This window comes from Rhinoderma darwinii, chromosome 3 (genome assembly GCF_050947455.1).
Source record: "Rhinoderma darwinii isolate aRhiDar2 chromosome 3, aRhiDar2.hap1, whole genome shotgun sequence".
Classification (NCBI taxonomy): domain Eukaryota; kingdom Metazoa; phylum Chordata; class Amphibia; order Anura; family Rhinodermatidae; genus Rhinoderma; species Rhinoderma darwinii.
Window position 1 is genome coordinate 54,343,665 of NC_134689.1, and position 20,250 is coordinate 54,363,914.

At 41.7% G+C, this 20,250-nt stretch overlaps 1 protein-coding gene across 2 annotated transcripts in view; it reads right to left on the reverse strand.

The window, feature by feature from the left end:
- Positions 1–11,543: 11,543 nt before the first annotated feature.
- LOC142748936 (nucleophosmin-like) overlaps positions 11,544–20,250 on the reverse strand; it is a 30,072-nt gene continuing 21,365 nt past the window's right edge. Inside the window, exons 8-11 of one of the 2 annotated variants that reach the window (XM_075856348.1) lie at positions 17,409–17,498; positions 14,211–14,318; positions 11,836–11,910; positions 11,544–11,726 (exon numbers count right to left, since the gene is read on the reverse strand). In XM_075856348.1, coding sequence (XP_075712463.1) covers positions 11,676–11,726; positions 11,836–11,910; positions 14,211–14,318; positions 17,409–17,498 — 324 coding nt within the window. In that variant the 3' untranslated portion in view covers positions 11,544–11,675. The remainder of the gene's footprint in view (positions 11,727–11,835; positions 11,911–14,210; positions 14,319–17,408; positions 17,499–20,250) is intronic. The other variant, XM_075856349.1, reaches the window with a different exon arrangement.

Below are 20,250 nucleotides of genomic sequence, written 5' to 3' on the forward strand. Positions count from 1 at the left end.
CTAAGCGACTGTAGGTGCCATGCGGATTAGAGCAGGAGCTAGTCTTTGTCAAAGGGATGTTAAAGGCGCCAAGCATCGCATAGTTGAAGCTGGGAGGGTGTGCGTCGCACCCGTCTGATAGCGCCATAGGCGATACTGGAGCGACCAGTATAATTATCTAGGGTCGGGTCCAAGGTGAGGTTAAAACCACTGCATAACACCAGTCCCCCGTACAACCGGTATGGCAGTGTCTACGAGCTCGAGGCGGAAAGGGACCTGGCCAGTATTAGGGGCGTAGGCATTGATCACCGTGATCTCACATCCACCAATGTTCAAGACTAGGATGACATATCTAGCGTCCGTGTCGGTGACAATATTGAGGATATGATGGGAGAGGGATTTGTGCAGAGCTATGGCTACCCCACAGGATCTGGAATGTGGGTTGTTACTAAAGTGCCAGTGTGTATAAAATTTGTGTCTAATAGGCGGGGAGTGACCATCCTTAACCCCTTCCCGCAAATGGGCGTTACTGTACGTCTTTTAGCGGCTCGTTCCCGCAAATGGGCGCACAGTAACGCCCTGAGGATGAAGCAGGCACAGGAGCTGTGCGCGCTTCATCCTCAGCGGGTGTCGGCTGTAATATACAGCTGACATCCCGCTGCAACGGCGGCGATCACTGTTATGTCCGATCGCCGCCATTTAACCCCTCAAATGCCGCTGTCAATAGCGACTGCGGCATTTAAGTGATTGATACAGAAGGAGGGGGCTCCCTCTGTACCCCGTTTGCCCCCTGCGAAAAATCGCGGGGTTCTGATGGTTGCAATGGCAACCAGGAAGCCTAGCAATGGCTTCCTGGTTGCCAGGTACGGGAGCCTATTAGGTCCTGCCCGAGGCAGGACGTAATAGGCTCAACTGTCAGTTATAAAATGACAGTTATAATACACTGCACTACACAAGCAGTGCAGTGTATTGTACAGGGGATCAGAAGATCAGATCTTCCAGTCCCCTAGTATGTGTAAAATAAAAAGTTAAAAAAGTTTTAGATAAATAAATAAACGTTTTACGTAATAAAAACAATAATCGTCTTGTTTCCCTGATCGAGCCCTTTATAATTAGAAAAAAAAAAGACAAAAACTAGACATAATAGGTATCGCCGCGTTCGTATCGGCGTGACCTATAAAAATATAATATTATTTATCCCGCACGGTGAACACCGTAAAAAAAATACAATAAAAAACAATGCCAGAATTTCCTTTTTTGGTCACGTTGTTTCCAATAAAATGGAATAAAAAAAGTGATCAAAAAGTCGCGCGTAGCCAAACATGGTACCAATAAAAACTAGTGCGTCACGCAAAAAACAAGCCCTCACAAAGCTCCATCGACAAAAAAAATAAAAAAAAAGTTATGGCTCTCAGGACATGGTGACACTAAAACATTTTATTTATAAAAAGTTTTTTTATTTTGTAAAAGTAGTAAAACATATAAAAACTATATAAATTTGGTATTGCCATAATCGTATCAAACCGCAGAATAAAGCAAACATGCACAGAGAACGCCGTTAAAAATTGATAAAACAGCAAGAGAATTTCTGTTTTTTGGTCTCCTCACCCCCCAAAAAATTGAATAAAAACTGATCACATTATCACATTTACCCCAAAATGATACTAATAAAAACGACAGCTCATACCATGAAAATCAAGCACTCACACAGCTCGTCAACGGAAAAATAAAAAGTTATGACTCTTGGAACGCAATAATGCAAAATGACGGCCCAGACTAATTTATATGTGCAGCAGGTATTCACCTAAAACCCCACGTCATCATTTGCAGCCCCCACTGGTAGACCCTGTAAATGCAGCAGAAACTATGACATTTTGGAGTCTGTGCTACATATGGGGCTAGTGAAGAAGTCAAAGATTAGACAATGCTGGAGTGCGGATATTTTGTACAATACTTTAGAAGTGCGACTCCTACACCCAAAATCCAGCCTGTGCATGAAGGATTGGTTCAAAGCGTACGTCACTATCCATGGATAATTTATTTATTATTCATTTACCCCATTATTACATCATCCAATTATGACCTGTTGCACTCCGCCCAGCTTACATATACCCTGATGTACTCCACATAGCTTACATATACCCTGATGTACTCCGCCTAGCTTACATATACCCTGATGTACATCCACTGTGCACTAATTTCTACAAAACCTTTGGGGTTAAAATGCTCACTACACTTCTAGATGAATTCCTTGAGGGGTGTAGTTTCCCAAATGGGGTCACTTCTCGGGGGTTTTCACTGTACTGGTACCTCAGCGCAATGCAACATGGAGTCAAAAACAAATTTTGTAAAATCTCCACTCCAAAAACGAAATTGCGCTTTTTCCCCTTTAGACCCTTGCTGTGTGTCCAAATAGCAGTTTACAACCACATATGGGGTACTTCCCTATTCAGGAGAAATTGTCACACATTTTGGGGGTGTCTTTTCTCCTGTATTGCTTGTGTAAATGAAAAATTATGTGCTAAATCTATAGGTTATTGGGGAAAAAAAATATTTCATTTTCACAGCCCAATTATAATAAAATCTGTAAAACACCTGAGGGCTCAAAATGCTCACTACACCTCTAATTTAATTCTTTGAGGGGTATAGTCTCCAAAATGGGATCACACCTGGGGAATTTCTACTGTACTGGTACTTCAGGGGCTCTGCAAATGCGACATGGCCCCCAGAAACCAATTCAGTAAAATCTGAGCTGCAAAATCCAAATGGTGCTCCGTCCCCTCTGAGCCCTGCCGTGGGTCCAAACAGCAGTTTATTACCACATATGGGGTATTGCCGTAATCAGGAGAAATTGCTTTACAAATGTTGGTGTTTTTTCTCCTTTATTCCTTGTTAAATTAGAAAATTCTATGTTTTTTCCGAAAAAAAAAGTCTATTTTCATCTTCACAGACTAATTCTAATAAATTCAGCAAAAAACCTGTGGGGTCAAAATGCCAACTATACCACTAGAAAAATTCCTTGAGGGGCATAGTTTCCAAAATTGAGTCACTTTTGGGGGGGGGGGGGGGGGTTTCCCCTGTTTAGGTCCCTCCAGGGCGTTGCAAACACGACACGGCACAGAAAAATATTCCAGTAAAATCAGTGCTCCAAAATCCAAATGGCGCTCCTTCCCTTCTGAGCACTGCCGTGGGTCCAAGCTGCAGTTTATTACCACATGTGGGGTATTTCCGTAATCGTGAGAAATTGCTTTAAAATTGTTGGTGCTTTTTCTCCTTTATTCCTTGCAAAATTATACGTTTTTCCACAATAAAAGTAGATTTTCATTTTCACAGACTAATTCAAATAAATTTAGCAGAAAACCTGTGGGGTCAAAATGCTAACTATACCCCTAGATAAATTCCCTGAGGGGTGTAGTTTCAAAAATGGGGTCACTTTTGGGGGTTTCCACTGTTTTGGCACCACAAGACCTCTTCAAACCTGACATGGTGCCTAAAATATATTCTAAAAAAATGGAGGCCCCAAAATCCTTTAGGTGCTCCTTTGCTTCTGAGGCCTGTGTTTCAGTCCATTAGCACACTAGGGCCACATGTGGGATATTTCTAAAAACTGCAGAATCTGGGCAATAAGTATTGAGTTGCATTTCTCAGGTAAAACCTTCTGTGTTACAGAAAAAAATGTATTACAAATGAATTTTGTAAAAAAAAAAAATGAAATTTGTAAATTTCACCTCTACTTTCCTTCAATTCCTGTGAAACGCCTAAAGAGTTGAAACACTTTCTGAATGCTGTTTTCAATACTTTGAGGGGTGCAGTTTTCAAAATGGGGTGTTTTATGGGGGTTTCTAATATATAAGGCCCTCAAAACCACTTCAGAACTGAACTCGTCCCTGAAAAAAATAGCCTTTTGAAATGTTCTAAAAAATATGAGAAATTGCTGCTAAAGTTCTAAGCCTTGTAACGTCCTAGAAAAATAAAAGGATGTTCAAAAAACGATGCAAACATAAAGTAGACATATGGGAAATGTTAATTAGTAACTATTTTGTGTGATATTACTATCTGTTTTACAAGCAGATACATTTAAAATTAGAAAAATCATAATTTCTTCAAATTTTCTCAAAATTTTGGTGTTTTTCACAAATAAGCAATAAATTTATCGACCAAATTTTTTCACTAACCTAAAGTACAATATGTCACGAGAAAACAATCTCAGAATCGCTTGGATAGGTAAAAGCATTCTAGAGTTATTACCACATAAAGTGACACGTCAGATTTGAAAAAAATGGGTCTGGTCCTGAAGACCAAAAATAGCTTGGTCTTGAAGGGGTTAAAGAGACTGTCACCAGATTATAAGTGCCCTATCTCCTACATAGTCTGATCGGAATGTAGATAACAATGAGAAGTGTATGACACTGATTGGTCAGCCTCATACACTTCTTTACAACAACCACTTGGTCAAAAGTAAAAACACGCCCAGTTGGTCTTTAAGAAACTAAATCTAAAATTGCTCAAAAATGAGCACAGGAGCACAGAGAGACTGCCGCATAAGCTAAACACAAAAATATAAGGGACCAGTGAGAAACATCTGCACTCTGGATTGGTCCAGTACCTACAGGGGTAAAGTGACAGCTATTCATGAGAGAGACCCGCTCTCCCAGCATATAATAAAATAAGTATAAATATACACAGCTATTGTTATAAATACAATGAGAATAGAGGGGAAGGCATATGGCAGTAATAATGAACACAATTTCTTAACCCCTTCCCGACATCCGCCGTATATATACGGCACTGTCATGAGGTGCTTCCCGCAAAGCACCGTATATGTACGGCGCAGTGATGGTGCAGGCTCAGAAGCAGAGCTGGCACCATCACCGCGGGGTGACAGCTGTATTATACAGCTGGCACCCTCCTGTAACTGCCAGGACCGGAGCTATTCTCCGATCCGGCAGATTAACCCCTCAAATGCTGCGCTCAACCCAGTATTGCAATCGCTGGGTTGCTGTGGCAATCGGACGCCAGAAAATGGCGTCCGAGTCTGCCTTGTACGGGAGCCGATGAGGACCCGCCTGCGGCGAGTACTCATAGGCTTGCTGTCAGTGAATAACTGACAGCGCTTATACACTGCACTACGTATGTAGTGCAGTGTATTAGAGTAGCGATCGGGGCATCAGGCCCTCATGTCCCCTAGTGGGACAAGTCAAAAAAGTAAAAGAAAGTTAATAAAAATGTGGTAAAACAATAACACACACATTTCAAATAAAAATAAAGCTAAACTGACTTTTTTCCCATAGTAAGTTTTTTATTATGGGGAAAAACGTAAAAAAAAAAAAAAAAAACACTATACATAAAATTGGTATCGCCGCGTCCGTAACGACCCAAACTACAAAACTATTATGCAATTTATCCCGCACGGTGAACGCGGTAAAAAAAATAAAAAAAATAAAAATGAAAAAAAACGCCAGAATCTTTGTTTTTAGGTCACATCTCCTTCCAAAAAAATGCTATAAAAAGTGATCAAAAAGTCACATTTACTCCAAAATAGTACTAATAAAAATGACAATCCGTCCCGCAAAAAAATAGTCCGACAGATTCGTGCACGCAAAAATAAAAAAGTTATGGGTCTTAGAATATGGTGACACAGAAAACAAATGATTTTATAAAAAAAGTGATTTTATTGTGCAAAAGCTGCAATGCATAAAAAAAACTATATAAATTTGGTATCGCCGTAATCGTATGGACCCGCAGAATAAAGCTAACATGTAATTTAGGGCACACTGTGGATGCCGATAAAAAAATAAAAAAAATAAAATACTATTCCAGAATTGCTTGTTTTTGGTAATTTCCTTTCCCAAAAGATGAAATAAAAAGTGATCAAAAAGTCATGTGTTCTAAAATGGTACCAATAAAATCTACAGCCCATTTTGCAAAAAACAAGCGCGCACACTGCTCAATCAACTGAAAAACAAAAAAGTTACGGCACTAGTAATGCGGTAATGAAAAAACATCTCAATGCGCAGGCCGGAGGGGAATATTCCTTCAGTTTCAGGGCCCTAGTAGGAACTAGGAAAGGGAATGGATATCGCACAGCCGCTGGAAGCGAGGGCGCCCGTATTATACCAGCGCAAAACTTTCCCAGTAATATTTCCCAAACTACGAAGGGGAAAAAGTCCCCAAAAGGTGCAGAGCGTTACAAAAGGGGGATAAGAAAGAAAAGTTTATCAGTGACACCAGCCTGCGCATAACTGATTGCTTCACAGCGTAACACACATCTATGGATAATTGTATTATTTACCCCATTATTATACCCTCTTATTATGCCCTGATGTACTCCGCACAGATTACATGCCACCACATTATAAACGGAAATACCAGAAAAACCTCAAAACAGAACTATTACCAAGCAAAATCCATGCTCAAAATGGCGGTCTTTCCCTTCTTAGCCCTACAGAGTGCCCAAACAGCAATTTATGGCCACAAGTAAGGTATTACCATACCCTGGAGAACCCGCTTAACAATTTATGGGGTAAGATTCTCTAGGGGCACATCTTGTGCGGTGAATGGGCAGATCAGTGGAGAAATTGCAATTTTCACAAGCCACTGCGTATTCATTTCTGAAAAACACCTGTGGAGTCTAAATTCTCACTACACCCCTTGATAAATGCCTTTAGGGGTGTAGTTTCTAAAACAGGGTCACTTTTGTTTGGTACATCAGGTGTTTTGCAAATGCAACATGGCGTCCGCAAACCATTCCAGCAAAATCTACGCTCCCAAAAGATAAATACCGCTCCTTTTCTTCTGAAAGCTCCCATATACGTAAACAGCTGATTATAACCACATATGGGGTGTTACCGTACTCGGGAGAAATTACTTTACAAATGTTGGGGTGCTTTTTCTTCTCTATTCCATGTAAAAATGAAAAATGTGTATCTAAAACTACATCTTGTTGGAAAAAAAAAATTATTTTTCATTTTCATGGCTTAATTCAGCAAAAAACCTCTGGGATCAAAATTTTCACTATACCCCTAGATGATTCCTTCGGGGGTGCAGTTTCCCAAATGGAGTCACTTTTGGGGTGTTTCCACTGTACTAGTACTACAGGGGCTCAGCAAATGTGACATGGCGCCCAGAAACCATTCCAAATGGTGCTAGTTCCATTCTGAGCCCTACCGTGTGTCCAAACAGATGTTTGTGACCACATGTGGGGGTATTGTTTTATGCGGGAGAAGTTGCTTTACAAATGTTGCGGTGCTTTTTCTCCTTCAGTCCTTGTGGAAATTTAAAAAAAAATACCTCAACCTACATTAATCTGTAGATTTTCATTTTTACGGCCTACTTACAATAAGTTCTGTAAAACACCTGTGGCGTCAAACTGCTCACTGTACCCCAAGATAATTTCCTCATGGGGTGTAGTTTCCAAAATGGGGTCACTTGTTGGGGGTTTCCACTGTTTTGTCCCCTCAGGAGATTTGCAAATGCGACATGGCCTCCACAAACCATTCCTGCTAAATTTGAGTTCCAAAAGCCAAATAGCGCTCTTTCCCTTCTCAGCCTCGCCATGTGTCCAAACAGCCGTTTATTACCACATGTGGGGTATTGTTTTACTCGGGAGAAATTTCTTTACAAATTTTATTGTGCTTTTTCTCCTTTAGTCCTTGTGGAAATGAAAAAAAATTAGCTAAACCTACATTTTATTTGAAAAAAATGTAGCTTTTCATTTTCACAGCCTACTTACAATAAGTTCTGTAAAACACCTGTGGGGGTCAAACTGCTCACTGTACCCCTAGATAATTTCCTCAAGGGGTATAGTTTCCAAAATGGGGTCACTTGTTGGGTTTCCACTGTTTTGTCACCTCAGGGGCTTTGCAAATGTGACATTGCCTCCGCAAACCATTCCTGCTAAATTTGAGCTCCAAGAGCCAAATGGCGCTCTTTCCCTTCTACGCCCTACCGTGTCCAAACAACCGTTTATTACCACATGTGGGGTATTGTTTTACTCAGGAGAAATTGCTCTACAAATGTTGTGGTGCTTTTTCTACTTTAGTTCTTTTGGAAATGAAATTAGCTAAACCTACATTTTATTTGAAAAAAAAAAAAATTTAGATTTTCATGGCCTAGTTCCAAAATTTTTTGCAAAAACTGGCTGGTCAAAATGCTTGCTACACCCCTAGATAAATTCCTCGAGGGGTGTAGTTTCCAAAATGGGGTAACTTTTGGGGCGTTTCCACTGTTTTAGTTCCACTAGACCTGTTCAAAGCTGACATGGTGCCTAAAATATATTCTAATAACAAGGAGGCCCAAAATCCACGAGGTGCTCCTTTGCTTCTAAGGCCGGTGCTTCAGTCCAGTAGCACACTAAAGCAACATTTGGGATATTTCCTAAAACTGCAGAACCTGGGCAATAAATATTGAGTTGCATTTCACGAGTAAAACATTCTGTGGTACAAAAAAAATGGATTCAAAATGCATTTATGGGAAAAAAAATAATGAACTTTGTAAATTTCAGCTCTACTTTGCCTTAATTTCTGCGCAATGTCTAAAGGGTTAAGAAACTTTCTAAATGCTGTCGTGAATACTTTGAGGGGTGCAGTTTTTAAAATGGGGTGACTTATTGGGCGTTTAATATCTAAGGACCTCAAAGCCACTTCACAACTGAACTGGCCCCTGTAAAAATAGCATTTTGAAATTTTCTTGAAAATGTGAGAAATTGCTGCTAAAGTTCTAAGCCATGTAACGCCCTAGAAAAACAAAATGTTCAAAAAACGATGCCATTCTAAAGTAGACATATGGGGGATGTTAGTTAGCAACATTTGTGTGGTATAACTGCCTGTCTTACAAGCAGATACTTTTAAATTGAGCAAAATGCTAATTTTTCGCTAAATTTTGTGTTTTTTCACAATTAAATACTGAATGTATCGGGCAAATTTTGCCAGTAACATAAAGTCCAAAGTGTCACGAGAAAACAATCTGAGTCGCTTGGATAGGTAAAAGCATTCCGGAGTTATTACCACAAAGTGAAACATGTCCGATTTGAAAAATGAGGCTCTGTCAGGAAGGTCAAAAGTGGCCAGAGAGCGATGGGGTTAAGGCAGAAAACAAACTACCGTATATGTCGGCGTATAAGACGACTGGGCGTATAAGACGACCCCCAACTTTTACCCTTAAAATATAGAATTTAAGATATACTCACCATTTCGTGCAGGAGCGCTTCACTATGGCCATCGGCGGCAGGACCCAGGACTCTGTCTCTTTGAACTCGCACATGCGCAGATAGGCTGCTTCATCGCGCGAGATCTGAGAGGCAGGGATTGAGAGGAAAGGGCGGGCCAGAGCATCTTACAGAGATGTTCCCTGGCGGCTAATACCGGCTTCCCTCAGATCCGTGGCGGATTCCGTGCATCCCGGGAGCCTGTGTACCGGACTGCAGGCTCACAAGGTAACACACAACCTGTGTGTAGACAATATGTAGACTAGGGATGTCACGATACCAGAATTTGGACTTCGATACCGATACTTCGTTTAGTATTGCGATTTCGATACCAATTTCGATACTTTTGCCAACAGTAATAAAAAAAAAAATTCTTCCGTTTTCTGATGTGAGGCGCGACGTGTGATGAATTTTGAACGCGCCTCACATTAATAGTAATTAATCCCATCATGTTTCTCAGTCATATTGGGTTAATGTGCGAGGTACATGATGGGGTTAATTACTATTAATGTGAGGAACATGGAGGGTAAATTCATCGCACCTCATGCCTCACATTAATAAGTGAATGAAAGCCGTGTTTATTTCATTTTTTTATTTTAATGTTTATTGTAAAAAAGGTGAAGGTGTATTTTTTTTAAAATTTAACAATACTTTGTTTTTACTTTATTTTTAAACTTTAATGTACTGACATATATCAAATATGTGCCAGTACATTAACCTGTGGACGGATAATACACAGGCAGTTAGGACATACTTGGGTATGTCCTAACAACATGAAATATGGTAAGACAGCCCTGGGGTCCGTCAATAGACCCTGGGCTGTCTGCCCATATATGGTATGGCCCTCGATCGCGTCACAGGAATTCCCTGTGACGCGATCCAGGGGCATCCCCCCTTCTCACTTTCCCCTGAATGCTGCAGTCAGCTGTGATCGCAGCATTCAGGGGAATAACGGCGGAGATGAGAGGTTTCTCTGATCTCCGCCGTTATAGCGCGGGGCTGCGGCTGTGTAATACAGCCATTGCCCCGCTCCTGACAGGAAGTGCGCGCGCGGTCAGCATGAGGTGATGCGGCCGGCGCTGCACTAATGAGCGGCAGTTCAGGCACTGAAGACAGAACATGGGGGTGTTTTGTAGCGCGCCCGCCATGTTCTGTCTCCAGTGCCGCCGCTCATTAGTGCAGCGCTGGCCGCATTGCATCATCCTGACCCCGCGAACTTATCATGACTCAGGAGCGGGGCTGTGGCTGAATTACACAGCCGCAGCCGCGCTCCCATACATTCATGTGTCACTATACTGAGCTGTGCGGCTGCAACGTGCATCCCTAATGTAGACAATATCCGGCATATAAGACGACCCCACACTTTTGACATTTTTTTAAGGGTGTAAAAAGTCGTCTTGTACGCCGATATATACGGTAGGCATCTCACAGTAAACAAAAACATAAGAAGGCTTCCAGGAACTTAAGAAATCTCAGACAGCAAACTAAGTCCCAGAGTATACACATGAGGCTCCTAGCAACCTAGCTCCTGATGCTGAAGGGGCCGTCTCATCTGACCGAGCATGCTACCAGCTGTGTCCTCGGTCAGATCGCCTTCTGGGGCCCCTCGGAGGCCGGCCTCCCATCGAATCCTGGTGTATCGAAGGAGGGCGTCCTAGCTGGGGTCCCCTGCCCGAAGAGGACAACAACGAGAGCCGCTCTTGGATAGAGACTGATGGAAGGTCGAGCTCTCTAAGGAAATCAGGTAAGTCATTGGAGACCTCAAGGTACAGGTGTGCCCATCGCGTCGGACAATTAGGGCAAAGGGGAAGCCCCATCTATAGGTGATACCCCGATTCCGAAGAACCTCCAAGAGGGGCTTCAGCGCTGCTCTTTGAGCCAGGGTGTGTCTGGACAGGTCCGGCAATACACGAATCTGCATCCCATGGTGAGAGATGGATGATTGTCTGACTTTCTGCAGAATAGCCTCTTAAATGGCATAGAAATGTATCCGGCAAATAACGTCTCGGGGCCGTTGGTCATCAGGACTCAATGAACGGAGAGCTCTGAGCTCGGTCAAGTTCAATATGGATATTTGGCGGGTGACCCAAAAAGTTGAAGATAGTAGACAATGTGGAGAAAAGATCGGACGCTGGGATACATTCAGGTAGACCCCGGATACGTATATTGTTTCTCTGGTTACGATTCTCAATGTCATCCAGATGTTGTTGCAGGGTAAATAATTGAGCAGAATGATGCTGCAGGGTGGCTTGTACAGTGGCCAATGTTGCGTGGTCAGCAGCCCAGTCTTGGGCGAGAGTATCCACACTGGTGGAGAGTGAGGAAAGTTCCGCTCAGAAAACTCCAGTTTTCAAAAAAATTGTCAAAGGTGTGCATTGCCTTTAATAGAACACCAAATTGTACAAAACAGGTGGAAAATATTTTAAACAAAAAATTCATTTCATAAAGTAAAAATATAAAATTAGGAGGGGAAACGAAAATGCGGACCTAGTTATTTTAGATCTTTCAGGGTCTTTCTCCAATTCCACAGATCATCAATCACCTGCAACATAAAAAAACCTGAGTGAATGAAAATTGGAGCATACGTATGAAAAGTAAGGTGAAAAGCAACCATACATAATAGGGTCCATGCTTATTAAGTTGTTTCTTACCTTCTGGTCTTCCATTCTGAAACCATATTTCAAGTAGTTTGCAAACCTTGACTCAACTTTTGGAAGGGTAATACCCTAAAAGACAGTGTATACATCTTAATAAGTGACAAGATATTTATCCTTAACCTCAGGCTAACCATGCATGGAGTCAAGTTTCACTTTGCAATGACAAATAGTCAAGAGAACCCTCCCACTTAGCTCTTCTCAGCCACAAACTGATGAGGGTCTGCTGTGCACAGCACCCAGTGATCACATTATGAAATGTGATAGCCAGGTCAACAAAGGCAGCAGCATTGATGAGTACCATGTATAAAGAGGTGGAGCAGTAAAAGTGATCCTCATCAGCTAGGAACTAGACCTTGCTTGATTGCAGGGGCAGAAACTTGAAAACCATGCTACACAATTATAATGGCAGTTTGAAAGCCCAGGACCATTTATTGTACACACACTTCTCACCTACCCATTTACTACGTTAATTACAAGAACATTCAATTATTCATTTTTACCGATTTAGTTAGCGAATCTGTCAGCAATTTTGAGGCCACAAAAACTGCTGACAGAGCGATTATAGGGGAGGTCACTAAGCATATCTTTTGTCTCAGTTATGCTAATTATAGGATTGTCGCATCGGGGGTATCAAATGCTGACTCCTCAGTCGCAAAAACCACACTGCTTTCGCAGCCAATCAGGAGACAGCTGGAGCAGTCACGCAGAGGGATGGAGCTGGCAGCACGCAGTGCAGGAGCACTTGCATATCAAGTCCCTGCATTAGTGGCAATTGCAGCATTGGGGAAACAAAACATTAAATTCCCCTGGCAAGTTGCATGACCGCGACAAAAAGGTGTTTATAATACCATCCCCCTTTCCCTATAAGGCTATTAGCAGTTTTGAGAATAGAATCGCCCTCCGATTCTGGCAGTTTAACCCATTCGATGCAGCTGTCAATGGCGACAGCGGCATCTAATGTATTTAACAGAGGGAGGGTGCTCTCTCGGTCACCACATCAGCACCCTTGCAAAGAAGTTGCGGGGCGCTGTTGGGTTTCCATGGCATCCAGGGGCCTAACAAAAACCCCTAACCCCTAGCAACTGCCTATTAGGCCATGACAGATATGGCCTAATATATTGCCTGTCCGTATACCAAAGCATTATTGCCTGTCCGTGTAAAACTAAGTGTACCAAAGCATTCTAGAAGTGTCCACTGGTGGGATGAAAAAATAAAGTTTAGCAGTTAAAGTTTATGAAAATAAAAATTTCAAAATTAACAAAATACTTTCCCCATAAAGTGGATTTAGTAAAAGCGTCAAAACATACACATACGGTATCCGAGTGATCGTAACGAGTAATGAAAGTTAGGCCTCATGCACAAGACCGTAAAAACTCCAGTTTTTACGGGTCGTAATTATGACCCGTAATAATGGGCTCATAGACTTCTATTGGCCACGGGTACCTTCCCGTTTTCTTACGGGAAGGTGCTCGTGCCGTTGAAAAAGATAGAACATGTCCAATGGCACGGGCAGCCCATAGAAGTCTATGGAACTCCCGTAATGACGGGTGGCTACGTGTGCGCACCAGTCATTACGGCAGCATTGCTAGGCGACGTCAGTAAATAGTCACTGTCCAGGGTGCTGAAAGCGTTAACTTATCGGCAGTAACTTTCAGCACCCTGGACAGTGAAATCCGATCACAATATAGAGCAACCTGTAAAAAAAAAGTTCATACTTACCGAGAACTTCCTGCTTCTTCTTCCAGTCCGGCCGTTGCCTTGGTGACAAGTCCCTCTCGACATCCGGCCCGACATCCCTGGATGACGTTTCAGCCCATGTGACCGCTGCAGCCAATCACATGCTGCAGCGGTCATATGGACTGCCGCGTCATCCAGGGATGTCGGGCTGGATGTCGAGAGGGACGCGTCACCAAGGCAACGGCCGGGTAAGTATGAATTTTTTACTTTTACCTCGGAAAGGGCTGCCCCTTCTCTATACTGCACTGATAGAGAGAAGGGGCTGCCGATTAGTGCAGTGCAATTTTGCATCGAAAACGTGCCCGTAAATATGGGTGGAATACTGGCAACACCGGAAATACGGTCGTGTGCAATTCTCTAACTTTTTTATTAACTTTATTTTAGTAAACTATGTATTTCTCAATTACACCATTTTTGGATGCACATAATATAACTTGTTCCGCAAATAAAAAAAAAGCCCTTATACGGTTATGGCGATTAAATATATATTTAAAAAAAAAGCTAAGATTCTTGGAATCATTTTTGTTTTCACACCATACAGGTCTTCATTTTAGGTATATACTCTTAATAGTGGCCAACGTTCCCAATTTTACCACCTGCAAATGCAACCTTAAGACAAACGTATAACCTACCTTGTCAAATATAGTCTGCATTTTTGCCTTTAGCTCTACAGGATTAAGGGGTGTTTTGGGTGTGTTTGGAGTTTGCTGCTTGCCTTTTTTCCCTTTTTGTTTTGGTGTCTAAAAAGCAAAAAAAGAGTAAACAATTACATTCAATCAAATAACTAAATGTCCTTTAACCCCTTCCAGCTGCTGCCCGTTTTGACCTTCCTGACAAAGCCTCAATTTCAAATCTGACGTGTCACTATGTGGTAATAACTTTGGAATGCAATACCTATCCAAGTGAGTCGGGTATTGTTTTCTCGTAAGACATTGTACTTCAAATTTTACCACTAACTTAGTCGATACATTCAGTATGTAATTGTAATAAAAGAACAAAATTCAGTGAAAAAAAAATGCCAAAGTTGGGATTTTTCTAAATTTAAATGCATCTGCTTGTAAAACAGATCACAACACAAAATAGTTCTATTTCACATATGTCTAGTTTAGATTGGCATAATTTTTTTGGAGCAGCCTTTTATTTTTCTAGGATGTTACAAGGCTTAGAACTTTAGCAGCAATTTTCCACATTCAAGAAAATTTCAAAAGGATATTGTTACAGGGGCAGTTCAGTTGTGAAGTGGCTTTGAGGGGCCTATATAATACAAACCCCCCATAATTCACCCCATTTTAAAAACTGCACCCTCAGTATTCAAAACCACATTTAGAAAGTTTGCTTCTTGTGAAAGGGTTAAAGTAGAGGTGAAGCTTACAAATTAAATTTTTCTTGCAGACTGGATTCATATTTAATCCATTTTTTTTCTGTAACAGGGTTTTACCAGAGAACGCAACTCAATACCCCGATTCTGCAGTTTAGAAATACCCCACATGTGGCCCTAATGCGCTAATGGACTGAAACACCGAACTTAGTAGCAAAGGAGCACCTACAGGATTTTGGGGCTCTTTTTACTAGAATATATTTTAGGGACCAGGTCAGGTTTGAAGAGGTCTTGTGGGGCCAAAACGGAGGAAATTCCAAAAAAAAAAATCCCATTTTGGGAACTACACCCGTGAAGGTATTCACCTAGGGGTGTAGTGAGCATGTTAACCACGCAGGTGTTTGCAACATCGAGCGCACACTAATTCCTGGAAGAGTGAAAATAGGAATTTTTCCATAAATATGCCAATGTGGTGCCCGGCTTGTGCCACCATAAGACAGCTCTCTAATTCTGCTGTGTTTCCCGGTTTTAGAATCACCCTACATGGGGTCCTAATCTTTTGCCTGGACATTCAACAGGGCTTAGGAGTGAAAGAGTACCATGCGAAATTGACATCTAATTTGGCAAATTACACAGTATTGGTTCACAATTGCAGAGGCTCCGATGTAAAATAAAAAGAAACCCCTGAGAAGTGACCCCATTTTGGAAACCAAAATGCAAGGCATTTATTAAGGGGTGTAGTGAGCATTTTTACCCCACAGGTCATTTCCATAAATGAACGCGCTGCGGATGGTGCAAAGTATAAAATTACACATTTTTCCCTAGATGTGACATTTCAGTGGCAAATATGTTGTCTGGAGACAAACCCCAAAAATAGTTTTAAGGATCTCCTGGGTATCGTGGATGCAAACAGCTGTTTGGGCACACTGCAGCGCTCAGTAGGGAGGCAGCACCATTTGGAGGGTGGATTTTGCTTGGTAGTAGTTTTGTTTCATGTATTACTGCCATTTTAGTTTATAATGTGGGGGTACATGTAAGCTGGGCAATAGTCAGTTGGTATAATTGGGTAAAGAAAGCAAAATAATCCTTAGGTGTGTTACGCTGTGAAGCAATTCTTTCTGCACAGACCAGTTTTGGTCCACACTCCGCACCTTTGCAGTTTGGGGAATTATGCTGGGAAGTGTTGTCCTGGTATAATACAGGCACCCTTACTTCCAGCAGATATGATTGGGCCCTCCCCTTCCGGGTTCCCTAATTTTAGGGCCTCGATAAGTCGCCTCGTGAAACAGAAGAAATATTCCCCTTGGGCTGCACAACTCTTTTTTTTTTAATTTCCCGACTTATTGGAGCCATAAGTTTATTTTTCAAAGAGTATTTATTATTGGTACCATTTTGGGGTACATGCGACGATTTATCTGATTTTTTTGGGTGGCAAAGAGACCAAAAAAACGGCCAGAATTGCTGTCACCACGCGTCATAAATAACATGTAAACTTTATTTTTTGGGTCAGCCCGATTCTGGGGATACCAAACTTATGTTACAACTTTTGGCCAAAAAATAACTTGTAAAAAATAATTTTTTCTGCCGCCATTTTGGGAGAACCATAACATTAATTTTTTAGTCAGCACTGTATGAGGGCTTGTTTTTTTGTGAGACGAGCTATAGTTTTTATAGGTGCCATTTTTGGATACACATGACTTGATCATTTTTTATTTCAATTATCGTAGGGCAAAGTGACTAAAAAAACAAATTCTGGCATTGCTTTTTATGTTTTCTTTACACCTTAACATTCATAGGCTGTTATGTATGGTTCACAGCGATACCAAATATGTATGGTTTATTTCAATTTTTCTCAAAAGGATTTTATAAAGGGAAAAAGGGCAATTGTGTTTTATTTTATTACACTTTTTTTTAGTCCCACTAGGGGACTTGAAGGTCCAGAGATTTTTCTTCTAATACATCGCACCACTTATGTAGTACAGTGCATTAGATCTATCATTCATTGACAGCAAGCCAATTAGGCTTCACCTCCGGGTTACTGGCTTCCCTAACATTGCCATAAAAGCAGTCAGCAGCAATGCGATCGCATGGCAAGGCTGCCGACCACTAAGATGCAGCCATTGCTGCATCTAAGAGGTTAATGGGAGGAATCTGAGCTAGCTCCGGTTCCTGCTGTTATAGGTGGAGGTCAGCTGTAACATACCGTCGATATCCACCACTGACACCTGGCTCGGCTCCGGAGCCATCAGGTATGGAAACCTTATAGGCCCCACCTCCAGGCAAGGCCTGAAAGGCTTTCGTACTAGGCAGACCAGGGAGGTCAGCATTAGGCCTCCGGTTGCAATTGCAGCCACCGGCACCCTGGCAATTTCACTGCTGGGGTGCCGGAGAGCTGCAAACCCCTTAAATGCAGCGATCGCCTTTGACTGCTGCATTTAAGGGGTTAATGGCAGGGATCAGAGCTCTATCAGTCCCCACCGTTACAGAATTTAATATGAATAAAAGTACTCACTTTTGGAGATTTAGCAGGAGTGGACGGTTTAGAAGCCTTTCCATTGTGGCTTGACTTTTGAGCAGATTTTACTTTTGCTACTAGAGCCAACTGAGGGGGAAAAAAAAAAAAAAAAAAAAAAACTACCGTCATCATATAACTTCTACATATAATATTTATACACTAAATTATATAATATAATTTTTAGCGCAGTACACTTCTGCTTACAATCGTAGGGCACATACGGTCAGTCTGCCTTTTATTGTACAGCGAGATCATTCACAGCCCTTCATTCATACCTATATTAGTAAGCAATAAAAAACTGGCTTCTGTCAGGAAGTTAAGTATAGTTCCCACGTAGCGTAATTACTGCAGAGTTTCCGCTCTGGAATTCTGTGCGGAAACTCAGTATTTACAGTAGCTGCAAAGTGAATGAGATTTAGAAAATCTCATGCCCACAGTGCAGAACGCAGCGAAAAAGTTCATAAATTGACCAGCAGTGCAGATTTTAAATCCATAGCATGTCAATATATGCTGCGTTTGTTGCCAGTTGTGGGTTGTAGTCATTAAATTCAGTGGGGATGTAAAACCGGCAACAAATATCCAAGTGCTGCGATGAAATGTAAGAAATTACACCACAAAAATTGCAATTTAACCCGTTAGTGACCGACCCATCGTGTTTCTACGTCGGTCACTAACGGGCCTTATTCCGATGCCATAGACTTTTTACGTCGCGGCATCGGAATAAGTAAACAGAGCAGGGAACTGTCAGATCTCCCTGCTCTCAGCTGCTAGAGGCAGCTGAGGGCTGGGGGCGTCCCTGCTCTGCCGTGTGAGATCGATATTAGTATCGATCTCACACGTTTAACCCCTCAGATGCGGTGCTCAATAGCGAGCACCGCATCTGAGTGGTTTTGGAGAGAGGGAGGGAGCTCCCTCTCTCCCCTGACACCCGGCGATACGATCGCCGAGTGTCTGTGTCTAATGGCAGCCGGGGGTCTAATAAAGGCCCCCAGGCTGCCTGGAGTGAATGCCTGCTAGATCATGCCGCAGGCATGACCTAGCAGATGCCTGTCCGTGTTAAACGGACAGGCAGTAATACACTGCAATACAAAAGTATTGCAGTGTATTACAATAGCGATCGGAGAATCACATATTATATTCCCCTAGTGGGACAAGTAAAAAAGTAAAAAAAAAGTTTAATAAAGTTAATTTTAAAAAAAAGTGAAAAAAATGAAAAACCCAGCTTTTCCCCTTACAAAATTCTTTACTATTAAAAAAAACTAAATAAAGTTAAAAAGTTACACATATTTGGTATCGCCGCGTCCATAACGACCCCGACTATAAATCTATTACATTATTTTACCTGCACGGTGAACGGCGTAAAAAAAATAAAAAACTATGGAAAAATTGCTGTTTTCTGTGAATACTGACTTTAAAAAAAATGTAATAAAAAGTGATCAAGAAGTCGCATCTACTCCAAAATGGTACAAATAAAAACTACAAGTCGTCCCGCAAAAAAAAAGCCCTCATACAACCGCATCGGCGAAAAAATAAAAACGTTATGGATCTTCAAATATGGACACAAAAACAAATAACTAAAAAAAAAAAAGTGTTTACTGTGTAAAAGTAGTAAAACATACAACTATACAAATTTGGTATTGTTGCAATCGTAACAACCCGCTGAATAAAGTTAGTGTGTTATTTATACCACACGGTTAAAGGCATGGTGTCGCCCAAAAAACATGTTTTTTTTTTAAAATTTAAACATTTAGTGTGTGGGTGATAAAACATTGTTCAAATTTTTTTCGCGAGTCAGGAAATATTATAAATTTTTTCAAATTTATAATACTACCCATTTTTGGTCACTAGATGGAGCTGTTTGGAGCTAGTTCCCAAAATTGCAGCATTGCAACATTGGGTTAAAAGCTATCGCTCTAGTGAGCGCTCAGCATCCCCCCCTCCTTTATCCTGGCTAGTGCCGGGATAAACGAGGGGTTTGAAAGGTTTAACCTGCTACACTGTGCGTCGCCATTTTTTGAGGTAACCCACAGTGTAGTAGGTTTACATGCAGTAGTAAACACACACAAACACTAACATACATTGAAATCGCTTACCTGCTCCTGCCGCCGCGGCCCGTCCGCTCCCTTTGCTGCCGCTGTTCCATGTGCACTTGTCCGGAAGCCGCGACCGGAAGTAGTAATATTACTGTCCGGCCGCGACTTCCGGTCCACAGGAAAATGGCGCCGGACGGCGCCAATTTCGAATAGGACTGTGTGGGAGCGGCGCATGCGCAGTTCCCACACAGACGCCGTACACGGCAGTCAATGGGACGGGAGCCGTTCGCAGTCCCTATGGGACTGTGGCTGCCGTATTCCATGTCTGTGTGTGTCGTTAATCGACACACACAGAAATGGAACAAAAAATGGCAGCCCCCATAGGGAAAAAAAAGTGTGAAAAAAAGAAACAGTAAAACACAAACACACAAATGAAAATAAACGTTTATATTAAGGCACTAACATCTTTAACATATTAATAAAATATTTGTGATGACACTGTTCCTTTAACGGCGTAAATTTAGGACGCAAAAAAGTGGCGAAATTTCAGATTTTTTTCTATTCCCCCCCCCCCCAAAAAAAGTTAATCAATAAATAATATGTACCTAAAAATGGTGCTATTAAAAAATACAAACTTGTCCCACAAAAAACAAGACCTTATACAGCTATGTCGACGCAAAAATAAGGTTATAGCTCTTGGAATGAGACGATTGAAAAACGCTTGGTCATTAAGGTCCAAAATAGGCTGGTCTTTAAGGGGTTAAAAAACTTGTGTTTACAACCTGGGCCTTGCTAGAACGCTCTTG